This window comes from Sprattus sprattus (genome assembly GCF_963457725.1).
Source record: "Sprattus sprattus genome assembly, chromosome: 11".
Classification (NCBI taxonomy): Eukaryota; Metazoa; Chordata; class Actinopteri; order Clupeiformes; family Clupeidae; genus Sprattus; species Sprattus sprattus.
This window is the reverse complement of record NC_137909.1, coordinates 8,176,076-8,193,761: the sequence shown is the minus strand read 5'-3', so window position 1 is coordinate 8,193,761 and position 17,686 is coordinate 8,176,076. Positions and strand designations below refer to the sequence as shown.

Genomic DNA, 17,686 nt, shown 5'->3' with positions numbered 1-17,686 from the left:
GGAAATTATCAGCACCTTGGCCAGCTCACCAAGCAGAATGCGCAAGGGTTGAGCGTGCAGTGTGAAGTGACATGCGCAGTGTGACCGTCACGACTTGGTCGAGGCTGACAGTGCGTTAACATGAAAGCAATGAAGGGAATGGTTGGCGGTGCCATAAACGAACTTTCAACTGCTGTTGGAGGTTTAAAAATGGCAGGTGCTCGTGAACATGCTCTTGCAGTGAGTCGAGACTATATTTCTCAGCCACGACTAAGTAAGTGCCATTAACGTGTTTTGTCTTATACATCTGATTTGTACACTAGCCGATTGCTAACTATCTAGGATAGCTAACATTATCACTATATAGTTAACTGTATGTACCTTTCCCACGAATGAATGACATTCTCAACATGATAAAGCTTATAACATATTAACTAACACGAGACAAATCGACTGTCACAAACGTATGCAGGTGCATGTCAAAACTGTCTAAAACACGGCAACACGCTAACGACAACAAATGTATCGATAGCACATCCGCATTAAACAGACCAGCCTATTGACATAAGTCAGGTTGATTTATAATTAGCTGTAGGCCTATAGCAGTAGCAAGATAACATAAGTGCCATGATTAACCAGATCTAAAGCAGTCCACCTACACTCATTAAACGTCAATCTAGTTTTGAATAAATAATACTCTGCATTTCGACAGAAGGAAAGTAACGTTAGCATCTATAAGGGTCCACAAAGGATGTTGACCTTGCAAGAAATAGGCTAATGTTAATGCCTGTTTTGGGACTTCCAGGATGTCAAGCGATACATGAAGTATAAGTGAGATATAAGGATTGTGTTCTGATAATTTAAACTGTTGTTATTGTATATATATATAGGTATTTGCCTACAGATGAGAATTTTTTCTTACATCGCTATGTGGAATGTTGGCTTGTTATCCTAATTAACCCTCGAATATAGTCTCAGATGGTCACAGACTGATGAAAGCTCCACTTTTTGAGTTACATTCAGTTTTCCAGCGTTGGCGTAGTTGTGTTGATATCGTTGATTGTGGTCAACACATATGATGTGCATTACTTATGACTTCATGTTACTGTTTATTGTAACTAAATGTGTTCTAAATGCTTTGTTCTGAATGCTTACAGCATACCAGACCGTGTCTGGAGTTAATGGCCCTCTGGTCATTTTGGATAAGGTTAAGGTAAATTCCTTTAATTTTCAAATGAATTGATGAGTCCTAACATGGCATTGGAAACACTCTCCCAATTTAATATTGGTTTTGTGAAATTGTATTTGCATTCATAATATGTAGTAGGCTACTCAGTTATAGCACAGTATGTAGCCTCGTTTTTAACTGGAAGGTAGCATCAGTGGGAAAAAGTTGTGAGATACAGAGCTCACAGGATCAGATGTCACATGACTCCCAGCCAAAGTGCTTCTCATCATGGGAATGTCACATGACTCCTGCAGAATGATTCATGAAAGACTGTACTCAGCTGATGTGTAGTGGTTCAGAGTGATTTTCTTAAACACTATTGCATCCTTCTTTCATTATGCAGTGATTGTATTTTATTCCTATATTTGTTATAGTTCCCCAAGTATGCAGAGATTGTGCATCTCACCCTTCCTGATGGGACCAAGAGGAGTGGGCAGGTGCTGGAGGTTACAGGATCAAAGGCTGTCGTGCAGGTGAGAGGGTTAACTCATGCCTTTTCCATAACTGTTCCTCAAACATCCCAAGACATCACATCCACATTATAAAACCTCAGTGGAGTAACAATATTCCAATATGTGTTTCGATTTCTCCTCTGATGCAGGTATTTGAGGGAACCTCTGGTATTGATGCTAAGAAGACCAGTTGTGAGTTTACAGGTGACATCCTGCGCACGCCAGTGTCTGAAGATATGCTTGGTAAGGTTCTCAATTGCATTTATAATGGGTTGTAGTAGTATTTTCATGTCTGTTTATTTTGACTGACATTTAACTTTGCTACAGGTCGGGTGTTCAACGGGTCAGGCAAGCCCATCGACCGTGGTCCTCCAGTCATGGCAGAGGACTACTTAGATATCATGGGTATGATGCTTTAAACTGTCCAATACCAGACGACTACTTTGATATCATGGGTATGATGCTTTAAACTGTCCAATACCAGACGACTACTTAGATATCATAGGCATGATGCTCTAAACTGTCCAATACCAGACGACTACGTAGATATTAGGGGTGTGCCAAATAATCGTCATGACGATGCATCGCGATTCTAATTTTCACGATCTACTGCATCGATTGTTGACGCCAAGTATCGATTATTAATTAAAAAAAATAAATAAAAAATTGCATGAATGGTTGGCGAACATCAAGCATTTCCGGCCGCGCAATACTGCGACAAGTCATTCATAAACAAAACATGCAGTGTATCCAGTAATAATAATATTTGTGTTAAGTAACCTCCAAAAGTCGTTTAAATAAATACAGCTATGTATGAACTGAGTTGCTTTGAGTTATCAATTGAACACACTATCCAGATCATACACAGCCAGTCAGCCACTGGTAATGGCTTCATTTTTTTCTAACAGTGTTCAGTGAAAATTCGCAATGCATCGCAATGCATCGCAATGCATCGCAATAATTCAAGTATCGCGATGCATCGTGATAGAATCGCATCGTGGCATGTGAATCGTGATACGAATCGAATCGTGACTTCTTTGGCAATACCCACCCCTAGTAGATATCATGGGTATGATGCTTCAAACTGTCCTATACCAGACCACTACTTAGATATCATGGACATGATGCTTTAAACTGTCCAATACCAGACCTTGGTTTTACGAGCGCAATGCAGATTTGACATGGCATGTTGTGGACCTGAAAACTGTAGTTTTTATTAGGTTTGATTAGTTATGATAGACTGGTTTTAACATCCATACATGTAAACCACTTTTGTCATACACACTGATGGAATAAAATACCATCATTACAGATCAGTGGTTTGATACACAACTTTGTAATTTAGGATCTGTAGTAGTTGATATTGTACTTCTTTTTGCCCAAAGGTCAGCCCATTAACCCCCAGTGCCGTATCTATCCCGAGGAGATGATCCAGACAGGCATCTCTGCCATTGATGGCATGAACAGCATTGCCCGTGGACAGAAGATCCCAATCTTCTCAGCCGCTGGCCTGCCCCACAATGAGGTTAAGACAACACATTTATTTCAGTGACACCTTTTTAAGAGAAGTTTATTAATGTACAAATGAATGCTGGTACATTGCCTATTTATGCCCCTTTTGTATTTGAAATAATTGCATGACATTCAATTATTTGAATGGATAAAATGTTTCAAGTCAGCTATTCAGCTAATGCAAACAAACTATAAACCACAACCAAAACTCTGTAAAGTTGTGATTAAGTCATGCCAAGTGGCCTTATAGTACTAAACTGTAATTTACATCGGCTACATGAAGATTAGTGTACAGTATATTACCGGTATGAGCTCAGCCAAGGAAGGCTGATTCTGATGAAATTACCTTTTTTCCCCTCAGCCTTCACTAGGTTCTTAAGTACAGGTACTGTAATCTGACTGACCCCTTAGGAAGTTCCTAGTAGTTCAGAAACCCTCTCGCTGTGTTTCCAAACCCTCGAAACGGCCATATAATGATGGTTTAAAGCAACGCATCGTGGCTTGTATTAGAATCATTGTCTTGTCAAGTGTTTTTTGCCTTTCCCATTCTTAATGAGATTCACTTCTGTGCCTGTGTCTGTGTGTGTGTCTGTGTGTGTGTCTGTGTGAGTGTGTGTGTGTGTGTGTTTGTGTGTGTGTGTGTGTGTGTGTGTGTGTGTGTGTCTGTGTGTGTCTGTGTGTGTGTGTGTGTGTCTGTCTGTGTCTGTGTCTGTGTCTGTCTGTGTCTGTGTGTGTCTGTGTGTGTCTGTGTGAGTGTGTGTCTGTGTGAGTGTGAGTGAGTGTGAGTGTGTCTGTGTCTTTGTCTGTGTCTGTGTCTGTGTCTGTGTCTGTGTCTGTGTCTGTGTCTGTCTGTGTCTGTGTCTGTGTGTGTGTGTGTGTGTGTGTGTGTGTGTGTGGGTGTGTGGCACCCTTTAGTTTAGTTTTAGTAGTAGTAATTCTGTGGTTGTTTGTTTGTTTCAGATTGCTGCCCAGATCTGTCGTCAAGCTGGGCTTGTGAAGAAATCCAAAGATGTGATGGACTACAGTGATGATAACTTTGCCATTGTGTTTGCTGCCATGGGGGTGAGTGATATCACAGCATCTGGTCTTTGTTATGTTTAGGTTCTGGACATTTGATTTACTAATAACACAATAAAGTGTATCATTTTAGCATGAGTAAAGTGTGCTTATGTCTGTTAATTCAATCCTAGTATTCCTTGAAGGGATATGTTGGTCATAGTCACATTTTAACTGATTTTCAACTGACCTACTTCAATTTATCATTATGCATGTTGGTACCAACTATTTGCCAGAAATACTCAAGGGTAAGAAGTAGAAAATCAGTGCACAGGTTTTTCAGAACATGCACCCTATGATGCTGTTGTGGACTATCTTTAATCCCAGGTCAACATGGAGACGGCAAGATTTTTCAAGTCTGACTTTGAGGAGAATGGCTCTATGGACAACGTTTGTCTCTTCTTGAATCTGGCTAATGACCCCACGTAAGAGTTCAGACTTATATTTCTGTACATTAAGCTGCTTCAGGCATTTCAACTTCAGAAAGGTCCTTTATTTTCTCAAGCATTGTATGGTGTTGTAAGCTTAACCGGTAGAACAAGGTGCTAAAAACGTTAAAGTCATGGGCCTGATTCCCCATGGTCTCACTCATGTAATGTATGCTTACCTGCGCTGCAAGTTGTTTTTATCAAATCACCTGTGAAACAGGATACATATACATAACTGTCATTGTGTTCTCCCTGCAGGATCGAACGCATCATCACTCCGCGCCTGGCGCTGACCTCTGCCGAGTTCTTGGCCTACCAGTGTGAGAAGCACGTCCTAGTCATCTTGACCGACATGAGCTCCTACGCCGAGGCCCTGCGAGAGGTGAGCTTACCCTCCAACCCCTCACCGTGTGCTGCTCGGACCACAGCAGCTCTTCTCTGTGTTCACCCCCTGTGCTTTATGTTCCTCTCCACCTCCAGGTGTCTGCAGCCAGAGAGGAGGTGCCAGGCAGGAGGGGTTTCCCTGGCTACATGTACACAGATCTGGCCACCATCTACGAGCGAGCTGGTCGCGTGGAGGGCCGCAATGGCTCCATCACTCAGATCCCCATTCTCACTATGCCAAACGACGGTGAGCCAGAGAAGCCAGGGCAAAACCCAGCGGCAGGACTGAAGAATCAGACAGAGTTCAACCTCCTGGCTCTGCCTGTCTCGCTAAATCTCTGTCCTTCTGTTGTTCCCCAGATATCACGCATCCCATCCCTGACTTGACTGGTTACATCACAGAGGGTCAGATCTATGTGGAAAGACAGCTGCACAACAGACAGGTCAGTCTGGAGGCTGGGCCTCAAGGCTGTCTCCTGTTGAATGAAGTTGGTAGTAGAATCTTTTCCATTCAACTGAGTGTTTATTTCTTTCCTTTGCCAGATCTATCCCCCTATCAATGTGCTGCCCTCCCTGTCTCGACTGATGAAGTCCGCCATTGGTGAAGGAATGACGCGTAAAGATCATGCTGATGTGTCAAATCAGCTGGTTAGTTCTAACCCTCTTAACATATTGTGAAAGATCCATTTAGTATGGGTATGTACAGACATGTTGACTTATTTTACAGAATACCTTATTTATATTGCAGCAGGTTTAACACAAATTGCACACAAATGTGGCCAGGAAATGCTTAATGTTGCTTTATAACATTAAGCTTTTTCCTGCAGTGTCAGTGATACAAAGCAGTAAAGGGTCATTGCTGTGGTCATGAGGCGATCATGCATAGCTACTTACTTGAACACAGGATTAGATAAGAATTGCCACCTCCTCAGTGAGTTGGTGTTACCATTTTAATGGATGTGAATTAATCCATGCAGAAGTTCTACTGCTGGCAGATATGTGTGCATGGTATTGTGTTCCTGCGAATTAAGGAATGCATGCAAGTTTATTTGCAGAAGGAGTGTCAGTGGAGATATTAGGAGGTACAACTGGAATTGATTCAAATGGAGTAAAATTGTTTGTTTTGTGTTTGTAAAGGCACTTATTCATGCAAATATAAGCTTATTTAAAACTGTTGATAAACTAAATACAAATGGGCTATTGCAGTTTGAAGTGTAGTCTATACTAATCAAATGACAAAATCAGATGTAATGGAAACTCCAGGGATTGAGTATTTAGGACTTGGAGTGGAAACATGTGGTACATTCAAATGTTTCAACAAATGGGAACATTAGCACAAGGACTCTCACTCATCACTGGTTGTGAAGCACATAATTACTATCACACCCTCTCCACTCCTTTGGCAGTATGCCTGTTATGCCATTGGGAAGGACGTGCAGGCGATGAAGGCTGTGGTGGGAGAGGAGGCCCTGACTGCTGATGACTTGCTCTACCTGGAGTTCCTGCAGAAGTTTGAGAAGAACTTCATTGCCCAGGGTAAGGAGCTGGGAGGGGCGCCATAGCCACCATACACTGAGAACTGGACAAATATGAGGAAATAACTCAATTCAGTAGGGACATCTATACCAGGGGTTTTCAACTGGTTTTGTCCCAGGGGCCACCATTCTGACTAGAAAGTAATCCGCGGCCCACTAATGTGCCTGCGCGCTCGCGTGTGTGCGTTCGTTCGTGCATGTGTGGGGAGAGGGGAGACGTGTCAGTGTAATATCTGGGCATGGTGAAGTCCACACAGCCTGTCTATTCGTGGCGAAATGGTAGACAGCGAGAGTCTCATATCATTCTCTTGCCCTGTACTTATTCTTCAAAAAAAAAATGCTCTCACACAAGTAGTTTGAAAGTTTGCAAAATACACCTCATTGCTTTTGCAGCAAGCTCTGGAAATTCGGTCTGGCAACTTATCCAGAACTTAGCACAGGCTAAAATTGGTTGAGACTGGATAGGTGCAAGGCTACATTCTGTCAGCGTGAATCACCTTTATTGTAGACATATTTTCTTATTTCAGACATTTTCAAGAGTAATCTGGAAATGTGTTGAAATATCAAAGCAATTTTATTTTATATTAAATTTTTTTAAATCGCGGACCCCCTGCAATACCGCCGCGGACCACCGGTTGAAAACCCCTGATCTATACAGTAGTTGCAAATTTCAACCTCTGCGATTATGCATTATAAGTTTGAAAAGTTTGGTCAGACACAGATCACTGTTTGATACACACAATACATTTGAAGCGTTTTTGAGTTTTTCGAAAAGGGCTATATAAAATAAAAATATTATTACATCATGATCAGAAATAGAACATGTTTTCTTGTTGAACAGATTATAATGATGGCATGTAATTTAGGAACTAGACTGATGGAGTATGATTTTCATGCCTTTTTTTTGTGCTGTCAAGCAATAAAAATATTTAATCGTGATTAATCGCATTTTTGTCATAGTTAACTCAAAATGAATCGCGATTAATCGCAATTTTTTAATCTATTCTAAATGTCCCTTCAATATTTTTTTTTTTAATGCTTTAAAGTGGATTGGCTTGCTTTATGCAATGTTTTATTTTATTGAAAAACAACATTGCCAAACAGGGCGGTACAAAATAAAATTACAAAATGCACATTTCAGATCAGAATCAGAATCTGCTTTTATTGGCCAAGTTAGTTTGCACAAACAAGGAATTTGTCTTGGTGCAGTGGCGCTCAGTGTGCTTACACATATTACACATATATACATCACAACACAAAACAATACAACAGTGCAAATCAGTACAACAGGGCAAAACAATACAATACAACAGTGCAAAACAATACAATACAACAGTGCAATGGATAAACAATAGTGCAAAGTGGACAGTCCAGGAAGAGCAGGCATAAATAAATACTATATGGTATTGGGTTATACAGGAAGGGTGAAATAAAAAGATATGGTTGCGGGGTAATTCTCCATTGGTTATTTTTACATTGCCACAGAGGGTTAGCTGTTCAGGAGAGAGACAGCAGGAGGGAAGAAACTGTTCTTGTTTCTGGAGGTCTTGGCGAACAGAGATCTGTAGCGCCTACCAGAGGGGAGGAGTTGAAACATGTTGTGTCCAGGGTGGGAGGGGTCTGCAGTTTTTTTTCCTGCCCGCTTCTTGACTCTGGATGTGAACAGGTCTTGGATGGTGGGCAGGTTGACACCAATGATCCTTTCTGCAGTCCTGACAGTCTGTTGAAGTCTGTTCTTGTCCAGTTTGGTTGCGGATCCAAACCAGACAGTGATGGATGTGCAAAGAACAGACTCAACGACTGCTGATAAACAAGGACTCAGCCTATAGTGCAGTTAAACCATGGCGTAATATTTTCTTTTTTTTAAGTTTGCTGTGATCATAGAAGTCAGGCCTCTTATTTCAAAAACAATGAACCGTGACAGTAAGGTTACCTATAAAAGGTAAGCCTACTACTTCTGTGCTTTCAGCCAGCTGCCTGTTGACATTTTCAGACAACAGTGAAGCTCGCTTTTTTTGCACAACACAACTTGTAAACTTTCTATTCAGAAGCTTTTTATCATCCATTTCGCCGTATCGCGCTCACCATTAAAAAAATTGTTTTTTTTTAATCGCACGATACAAAAATTGACGTTAATAACGCGCTAAACTGACAGCACTACTTTTTTTGTTATGTGCACTCGTTTTTTGGCGGTAATATGGAAAGATAAACAGACTAATTGCCAAGATGAACAGGAAGAGCTTATTCAAATAGGGCAGATTTGCAGCAGCTGTTTGCAGCTTCACTGATCATAGATGCATTAGCAGGTGGGGAGGGACAAGATGTCACTTAGAGCTGTGCCAGTTACAAAAGGGATTTAAAGTACCAGAAATTTGAACTCATAATTCATGTTTGTTTTGCTTAGTGGGATAATGGCATGTTCCTCTGTGGTCGCGTGTGTGTGTGTGTGTGTGTGTGTGTGTGTGTGTGTGTGTGTGTGTGTGTGTGTGTGTGTGTGTGTGTGTGTGACTATAGGGGCCTATGAGAACCGCACTGTGTATGAGACACTGGACATTGGCTGGCAGCTGATGAGGATCTTCCCTAAGGAGATGCTGAAGAGGATCCCTCAGGCCACGCTGGCCGAGTTCTACCCTCGCGAGTCCAAGCGTTAACCCTACTCTCCCTTCAGTTCCCAGATGCCGCTCCTGACCCTTCTCTTACCCCTCCCCCACACACACAAGCACACTCCTCCTTTCTCTCGTCTGACTCACTCCTCCCCATGTTGTACTCCTTGAGACCTGCTGCACTTGTGTAAGTGGTTGCTGTCATCAGTAGTTTGCTCAGAAACCTGTGTGAGTGCTTCTGCTCCTCCCTTTGAGGTTAATGTGCCCAACAATGCCAGACACGTTCTTGGTTAATTAAGGAATGTTGGTTGTGCTTCCTTCATATGGAGATAGTTGAGAGCAGGCAGTGGAATGGTTGTCTGCATGTGTTGCCATAGTGATGGCACAATCCCTCCCGAAAAAATCGACAGGAGCTCAAAGTTCATACCAGTACCAGTTTAGAACTGACATCATTCCTCTGCTGAATTTGGACCTGTCTGTTACTGCATATTGAATTAGCTACGTAGCAAACAAAAGGTAAATACCATAAAAGTACGCCTGAGCCTCAAGAGCAAGTACAAGCAGTCACTGGTGTGGAGGGGACAGATTGTTAAGTGTATTATTATTTTGATTATTAATGTGCGTACCTTTCCACAATTGCCCTGAACTGAAGTGCTGTTATAGGTTTTCAAAGACTACAATGTGAAAAACATGGGTAAATTGATAAACTACATAGTGGTGGAATTATTACAGATATTTAAGAACAAAGATAAAATGTGAGAAAGCTCAGATTCAGAAAACAAAGAAGATCAGGCCTAGTCAGTGTACACAGAAGATGATTTATGAATAAAGTTTATTTTTATGTTACATCAATGTTAAATGCCTCTGCATTTTCCATTAGTTCTATGAATGACGTTGCAATTTGTGTTATTGTTGTCATGTTTCCAAGCCTAGCTCCTGTTCTGATACTTCTCTTTTGGGATGCACTTAATTTTGAAGTTTACAGTAGAATGTCAATAAGGTGGAGTCCATTGTTACGCAGATTTATTTATTTTCAAGCGACCATCATATTTTGTTATTAAAATATGTGCCATAGGAAGGTGGAAATGTTCTTCCTAACAAAATGTGGTGTGGTAAAGTATGTACAACTATTTTAAGTGAATCCCAGCTGATGTCCTTATTAAGATTCATTATTTTGTCTTTTATGTGTATGTGTAAAAAAAAATGTTTTTTGTCATTGCATGCAGATTATGTTGTTCACATTGTTGTAAAGTGTCTTTACTGTCGGTGGATTAAACTTGAGTCTGACTCAGGATATATTTTGTGATTTGTATGTGAGAGTCCAGAGTGCACTAAGTGAATCTAAGTGATCAGTAAATTAGGTTGGCAAAGTTCTGTACTTCACAGATGTGTGGATGAGAAACTAGACCATTTCAAGTCCACGGGAAGGCCCTCTGACATATAAACATCTATACCGAGCTGATATTTTATTTGCAATTTTTCTTACTGTTTGCACACCATAGGGCGCCAAACACCATACATTAAAATCAGGCTGGCCAATGGATGACAACAGAAGTCAATGGCACATACCAAAAGATTCAATCAAATATGTAACCACTTGCTTGCTTAGCATTTTATGAATGCTTTGGCTAATGTTAGGAGAGCTTTACTCACATTAATACAATCTATTTTTTATGTTTGGTTATGTCTCTCATGTTCACACCAAACATTTGATACAAAATTATTGTTATACAACATCACTGTCAGTATTGCATGGTTATGGGGTGAAGAGGAGGGCTAATGTGCATGCACACTGTATGGTGTTAGCTGCTGTCAGTCTGAGTCACTGTCAGCCTCAGATGTCCCACCCTCAATGTGGAGTGAAGCCACCAACCAACCCCACCCAGCAGGTCCACAGCCACAGAATGTCCCCACTTTTGACCAGAGCATCAGGGAACAAACGTGTTTATTGAGACCGTTATAACAGGATTCACCGTAGCAGCAGTATGTTGGACAAAGGGATGGTCGCTGAATTTAAATTTCAAATCAAATGCCTAGCTTTCATCAAAAAAAGTAAAACAAACAGTATGTGTTAAGTTTTCCTACAGGGTTGAAATGCTTTGATGGATATCTCATGGAGAGTACCTGTCATCTGCCCCCATCTGTTCTTCCCTCTACCTAAAAAACACGAGTACATATTTATCCTATCAACACTATCAGAGTTCACTCATTCAAAACAGCCGTCATGAGAGCTGTTGGTTGAAATGATTTCATATTTTTAATTCAAAATCTTCACTTTAGTCTTTGAAGGATTAAACGACTGTTATGAAAGCGCTTGGAAAACTCAAGTTTAAAAGGTCAATTTTAAAGCTCACTGTAGAGGGCATAAATGTTGCATGTCCACAACGATTTATAGATAGGATACCTTCTAGGTGTGGGGCAGCATGCTTGAGCCTGTGTTCATGCTGGGGCATGAAACATACAGTCACTTCTTACATCACAGAGCATAAAATCAAGTGTTGAGACCATCCCCAGGTTTAAAAATAACTGATCGGTGTTGTGTAAGGAAAAAACAATAGCAAAGGGAAATGGGCAAACCAGCGGTAGCTGAACTCCAGCCTGATAGAGTACTGCAGCTCAGGTTCAGCCTCAGGTAGGGCTACATATTCCAAATGCCCTTGTATTGTTAAGACACAAGTAAAGTAAATGTAACACATTTAAGGTGCGTTTTTGTCCTTTTACAAGTTTATATGTGTGTGAATTTATGCTACAACCTACAGTTAGGGCAAGGATGCATTCTCTTCGCCACACTCTTAAACCAGATATTAGCAGCAAAATACTCCGATATGTGTAGGAGTGACTTTAACTGCCAAATGCTCAAGAGTGCCCCCAGTGAACTGGGGCATAATGACTCACTGACAACTAATCAATGCCATGTAAATAGATGTAAATTCAATTAGTCTAAACCCCACCATAATTCTAGTCAGCATCAGCTCTCTCCCTGACGTGTTGCCATAAATTTGTTTTAACAAACTCCCCAATGAAGCAGCAACCAATACTCATTTGCTACTTCGTTAAGGATTGTATGGTGTGCAATTAGCTGAGTTATCTTACAGATTCAGAACATCTGGCTACCATGCCTCTCAGTCAGTGACGTGCGGTGAAGTCAGTACGAGGGTAGGCACTGAGTTATGAAAGCCAGATTACCTTATTTATTGTTTAGGCTAATAGGCTACGTCAGGACAGTAGGTACAAGTGCGGCACACAGGCACGGTCGATCGATATATAAAAAAAAAATCCAATCACGATAACATATCGTGTGGCCTACTACTCTCAGTCTCGCACACGCACGCACACACCAGTTAACGTCCATCATCAGAATGCAACCATCTTTATCTGCACAGCGGCCAATTATGTATGTCAGTCAGCAGCAATGAGAACACACACTGCTCAATTGAATATGAAAGCAAATGGCTTGCAGTCGGCATTAATTCAACCCCACACTCATTTCAAAATTAAGCTCAAAATAGTTTCTAACTCACCTGACTAGCACAGCCACAATGCCAATCTTTTTTGTCAAACCAGTCCGTTTGAAACGACAATTTTTGGTCCCTTTTGCAGAAGTTCATTTAGTGTTGGAATAGGCCTCCCTATTGCTAGTTACTGCTTTTTTCTATTAAAGTCGAGTTTAGAGAAATGTCTAAGTTCCACAGTATCGGTAGATACCGCTGTTGTCATTTTTACTTTGATTTTCGCGGGGATTACGCTTAACTTGTGTAATGACGTCAGCTGCGCAAATGTCCAGTAATATCTCGATTTTAATTGGTCCATGTTTGATACGTAACGTAGATGATTACTGGCATAACATATTTACGTGCAAAGGCACAGTAGAGTTGTGCCTTTCGACGTACATATTAAAGAATACAGAATCGAAGTGCGCATGCGCGACATGACTTTTTCTTAGCCGTTCACAACGAATGGACAGTAAAGGCACTGCTTATTCTGCCGTTTTTTTGTATTTGTTTATGCGTAACTGATACAATTGTCATTGTAACGTCTAAACAATTGGAATAACGTATGTATTGCATATATAAATCACAAGAATACTCGGTACAAATACAAATACAAGTTTATTAAATAAAATGATTTAATAAACATTTTTACGTTTGAATTTTGTCAGGGTAGGCAGTGCCTACCTTGCCTACCCTGACTGCACGTCACTGCTCTCAGTCCAAATCAACAGAGGCCTACAGGACAACACAGCACTCAGCATGCAACGCTTTTGCCGTGAGACACACACTTTTATGTCCTGTCTCACACCAGCATTAGAAAGATATTCCACTGACTTCAATTAATTTCATGCCAGAATTACACCTGTTTTGGTCAATCCCATCAATTGTCATGCCAAGCCTGCTTTGAAAGTTGGCAACTCTATTATTGGAGCCTTCAGCATTTCTGAATATTGATATTCCACTCATTTTCATCAAAAGGGGATTTACGGGCAATATCCATTTGAAAGATTACTTTTATATAATATTTTATGATAATATAATTTAATTTTTTTATTTTTGCTATTTGTATTAGAATCCTTGGGATAAGATCAAGTGACATACCGTATATCTGTACAACGAACATGGGCATTAGAACTCTAACTAAACTGGAATAATAACTTTATTAAGGACTAAGTTCATTATACCATGGATCATAATTTCATTACACCATGTACTCTCAGACATTTGGACTCGAGGAATGCATTTTTCAAAGTGGCCTCTCTTATAACAGGAAGCAGAACGATGCCAGAAGCAGCTTTGTTGATTAGAAACGCTGATAATCATTTTGTTTCCACCCACTCTTTCAGCCAGTATGTTCCCCAGTGGTCTTATCAGAATGGAGACTAATTTGATGCTAATGATGATGGAGGGGACTGTGATTACCCCCTTGAAAAGAAGTCATTAACATTCTCTTAGTTGCCCCAAGGTTGAAGCAAAAAGATAGGGAGAGATAGACAGAGAAAGAGAAGAAGAGAGAGAGGCGGAGGATGGGAGAAAGAGACTGCCTCAAGAAATGATAAATGCTTTCAAAATGATTTAACATGATCTGCCTCCAAATATGTTCAATGAGACTTCAAAAGAGGTGAGAAATTGAGAGGCATTTGGAGAAGAAAATATATGCTTTTTATATAAGTATTAGTCCTGAAAAAAAAAAAAACGTATTCAAATGAGGGTGACACTTTCTTTAAAGCAGTGTCTGCGCTGCATGATAAGTGTATTTCTAGGGCTTTATAACATGTTTATAAGTCATCAAAGCAGTTAATACAATCCTTTGTCAATGTAAATGAACATTTGTAGTTACACGCATGTAAACATGATCAGATTACATGTTTAAAGCACAAAGACCATGAGGGATTATATAATTGACCTGATCATGATCATGATATTGGTATCATCAATGATGTTTGTAATGACTTTTAAAACATGCAAAAAAAAAAAATGTGTTTATGACTCCAATTGTGAAAATTCAATAACAGTTGTGGAGGCCATATTAAACATTTTACATTTTATGAACCATTCCATACTTTTAAATTATACTGCATTATGGATTCCTGCTTTAAGTGAGGATTGTGCATTATTTATGTTATGTGAGGATTGTTGTTATTGCAGGTGATAATTTCTGCACCTTTCAAACGCACACACCTGCAAGAGTGGATTTCATAAAGCAAGTTTATCCTTAAAGATATCTCATAAAGCAAGTTCATTCTTACATGTATTGCCAAAAGGGGCTGTGTGTACTTGAAGCTACAGAAGTAAGTACAGATATTGTCAATGAAGAGCTTATATGTCACCATAACAGCATAATTTAAGACATTAATTACACCTTAGTTAGAGTCCTGGAGACTTGCCTGCCGAAGGTGATTCTCCTCCAGTGTTGCTCTATTAATCATTGCCGGGGCTGGACAGAGGAGTTCCACCTGTTTCCACACAGTGGTGCTGTGGTCATTCTGGGATCACTCCCCTTCACTGTGGAGCTGCAGCGAGCGAATGCATCTCTGCTGTTGTGTTCCAGTTGACGGGTTAAATAAACACAAGACACGAGCAGGCCCAGAGAGCAGTCTGCTTTGGCTTCCCTCCCTCTGTGTTAGATAATGAAGAGCACTCACTCTCGACTGGATAAGGCGCCCTTGTAGCCACCAAAAGCTAAATCAGAGGCACTGCTATTTTACAGATGAATGGACAAATGAAAAAAAGCACAACTTGTATTGTCCAAAGAAGCTTCCTTAGGTTCTCTCCCAATATGTCTCTTGTTTATGTAGTAACATCAATCATGCAATTGTGTTTTTTTTTTTAAGTTTGTTGATGGATTTGTTTCACATTTCCTTCTTTTCTCTGCACAAACCAAACTGCACACCTCTTGGTTTATTTTTACTGCACACCAGAAATTATTTCCACTATCACCACTGAACCGTGTAAGTTACGGGTGAAATTACATGAGAAAATGTGCTTGGTGACTCAAGTCATGAAAATATTCCATTTCATTCATTCCCATATTGCCAGTCAGGGTGGCTGTAAACTGTAAGGGTGCTTCTCTCTTTGACTAAAGCATCCCTCCTCCAAATCCTGAGGCAGCATTCATCCCCACTGAGCTTTGTTTTCCCAACTTGTGAGCTCCTTCCCCTAAAAAATTGGTCTCAGCTGGGGGCTTGAGCGTGCTCCAAATCCTGTCTGCGACTCCTTGTGTGGAGTAGATGGAGATGGGCACGCCCTTGGAGGTCAAAAACATCCCAGGGCGAGCTGAATCACATGATTTAGAGGGGCGGGGGGGGGAGAGAAAAAAGATGAATAAATAAGATGTGCCAGCGCACAGTGTTTATTCAAGCAGAAATGTTGCAGAGATGTGCTCCGTGATGACAGCAGGTTCAGCTTTACCTTCATCCATGCTGATAGTTTTTTCGTTGTTTCTGAACGTGGTGACTTTGACTTTGATGACTGCTGTTGAGGCCCGGGTAATTGAACGGTGGTTCCTGAGCTCTGGATGAACTTGCACTGGCTTCACAAGTTCACACGTGATGCTGATATTCATGTGCTGTTATCAGAACTGCATGGGCATGTGCGTTAGCCTGGCTTTGATGCGATAACATTGTCTGAATTGCTCCATGGGTTGGACATCAAACACGATCTTATCAAGGATATAGTGATCAAGAATTTCAGTGGGAAGGATGTGTTCAGCAGTAACAGCCTTACCAATCCATTCACTCTTAACACAGCACATTAACATATAGTATATCAATGTAACATATAGCATATCAAGTGCTTTGATGTACAAATAATGGACATCTGTACGGAACACCTGTAGCGATCTTACAGAGTCAGGTGTATACTTCTTCTTGCTTGTACTTAAACAGACATAAGAATTCAGAAACAGATATAGAATGTCTCTGTTGGCTCGAGCCACTCGGTATATTGTTCGAAATATATGTGTGCGGAATGGTGAAAATGTGTTTCCCTTTGAGACAGATTTGAATGTCGACAATTTTCAAGAACAAATATTTGACTTCAGAAGGACAATTTTAACACGTAACCTCTTTTTTGTTTGAGGTAGTACATTTACGCCAGGCCATTTTCATTTGGTTTGACTAAATGTTTACCTCTCGGCACTTGGCATGGCCTTTATCAGTGCAAAGCAGGGTTGTGTGGGATAGAGTGTGTGTGTTTGCTTGTGTTAATGTGTATGTGTATGTGTGTGTGTGTGAGAGAAAGAGACAGACAGACAGAGAGACGCTTTGCAACAGGACACGACTTGGCATCTGCCCTTGTTTTTGGATGGCATCCTCTTTTTTTCTTCTATTTTTTCCCACTATTCTCTTTTACACAGCACCCACTCTTGAAGCTCTGGTGGGCAGGCAAGCGTGTGCCAGAGGTCTCCTGACTGTTCCCTCTATTCCCCCCCCTTCCACCCCCCTGGGTCAGAGTCTCTGGGATCGGGGAGGTCCCCTCCACTGGCACCACTTTAGCGGAGTTCACTCAACGGATGAATGTGTCAGCACGCCCTGTGGGGAGACAGCTATCCAGTCCTGAGCACCAGCCGGTAATGGATCACTGTCACAACATGTCCACTTTAGTCCGTTCCACCATGACAGTGGTGAATGAGTCGTGGTTCTGGAAAAGAGGGTGGGGGGGGTGGGGGGGGCAGAGGGTGCTGTGGGACAAGCCCCAAGTCTGTGGTCTGTCTGGTACTGTAGCTTCAGTGACACATTGATTAGTTATGGGGAAAATCTTCATGGCACAGGTGACACCATCATCACATTTGAGATATTTTTGGGAGGAATGCTGTGGTCCTCATGTTATAATGAAAGTGACATTGAATGCACAAGGGATGCTTCTCCAAACAGTTGTCAGGGGGCAAGAAAGAAAACAATTCTGTTGTGCTTAACCTGTTCCAACCTCATTGCCAATTGAGGGGACCCTAGTCCCATGGAGCATAAGGCTATTTCTCGTCCGGGATATTTTTTTTTTTTAGTTTTCGTCTTAGAGAC

The 17,686-nt window shown here is 41.0% G+C and overlaps 1 protein-coding gene across 1 annotated transcript; it reads left to right on the top strand.

The window, feature by feature from the left end:
• The first annotated feature begins 116 nt into the window (after positions 1-116).
• On the top strand, positions 117-10,428 carry atp6v1b2 (ATPase H+ transporting V1 subunit B2). The gene is made up of 14 exons (XM_080847987.1): positions 117-253; positions 1,137-1,192; positions 1,582-1,680; positions 1,809-1,902; positions 1,987-2,064; positions 3,045-3,184; positions 4,132-4,233; positions 4,555-4,652; positions 4,914-5,037; positions 5,136-5,286; positions 5,400-5,482; positions 5,583-5,687; positions 6,446-6,575; positions 9,089-10,428. The coding sequence occupies exons 1-14, from the start codon at positions 121-123 to the stop codon at positions 9,223-9,225; spliced, it is 1,530 nt and encodes a 509-aa protein (XP_080704113.1). The 5' UTR covers positions 117-120; the 3' UTR covers positions 9,226-10,428.
• The last annotated feature ends 7,258 nt before the right edge of the window (positions 10,429-17,686 follow it).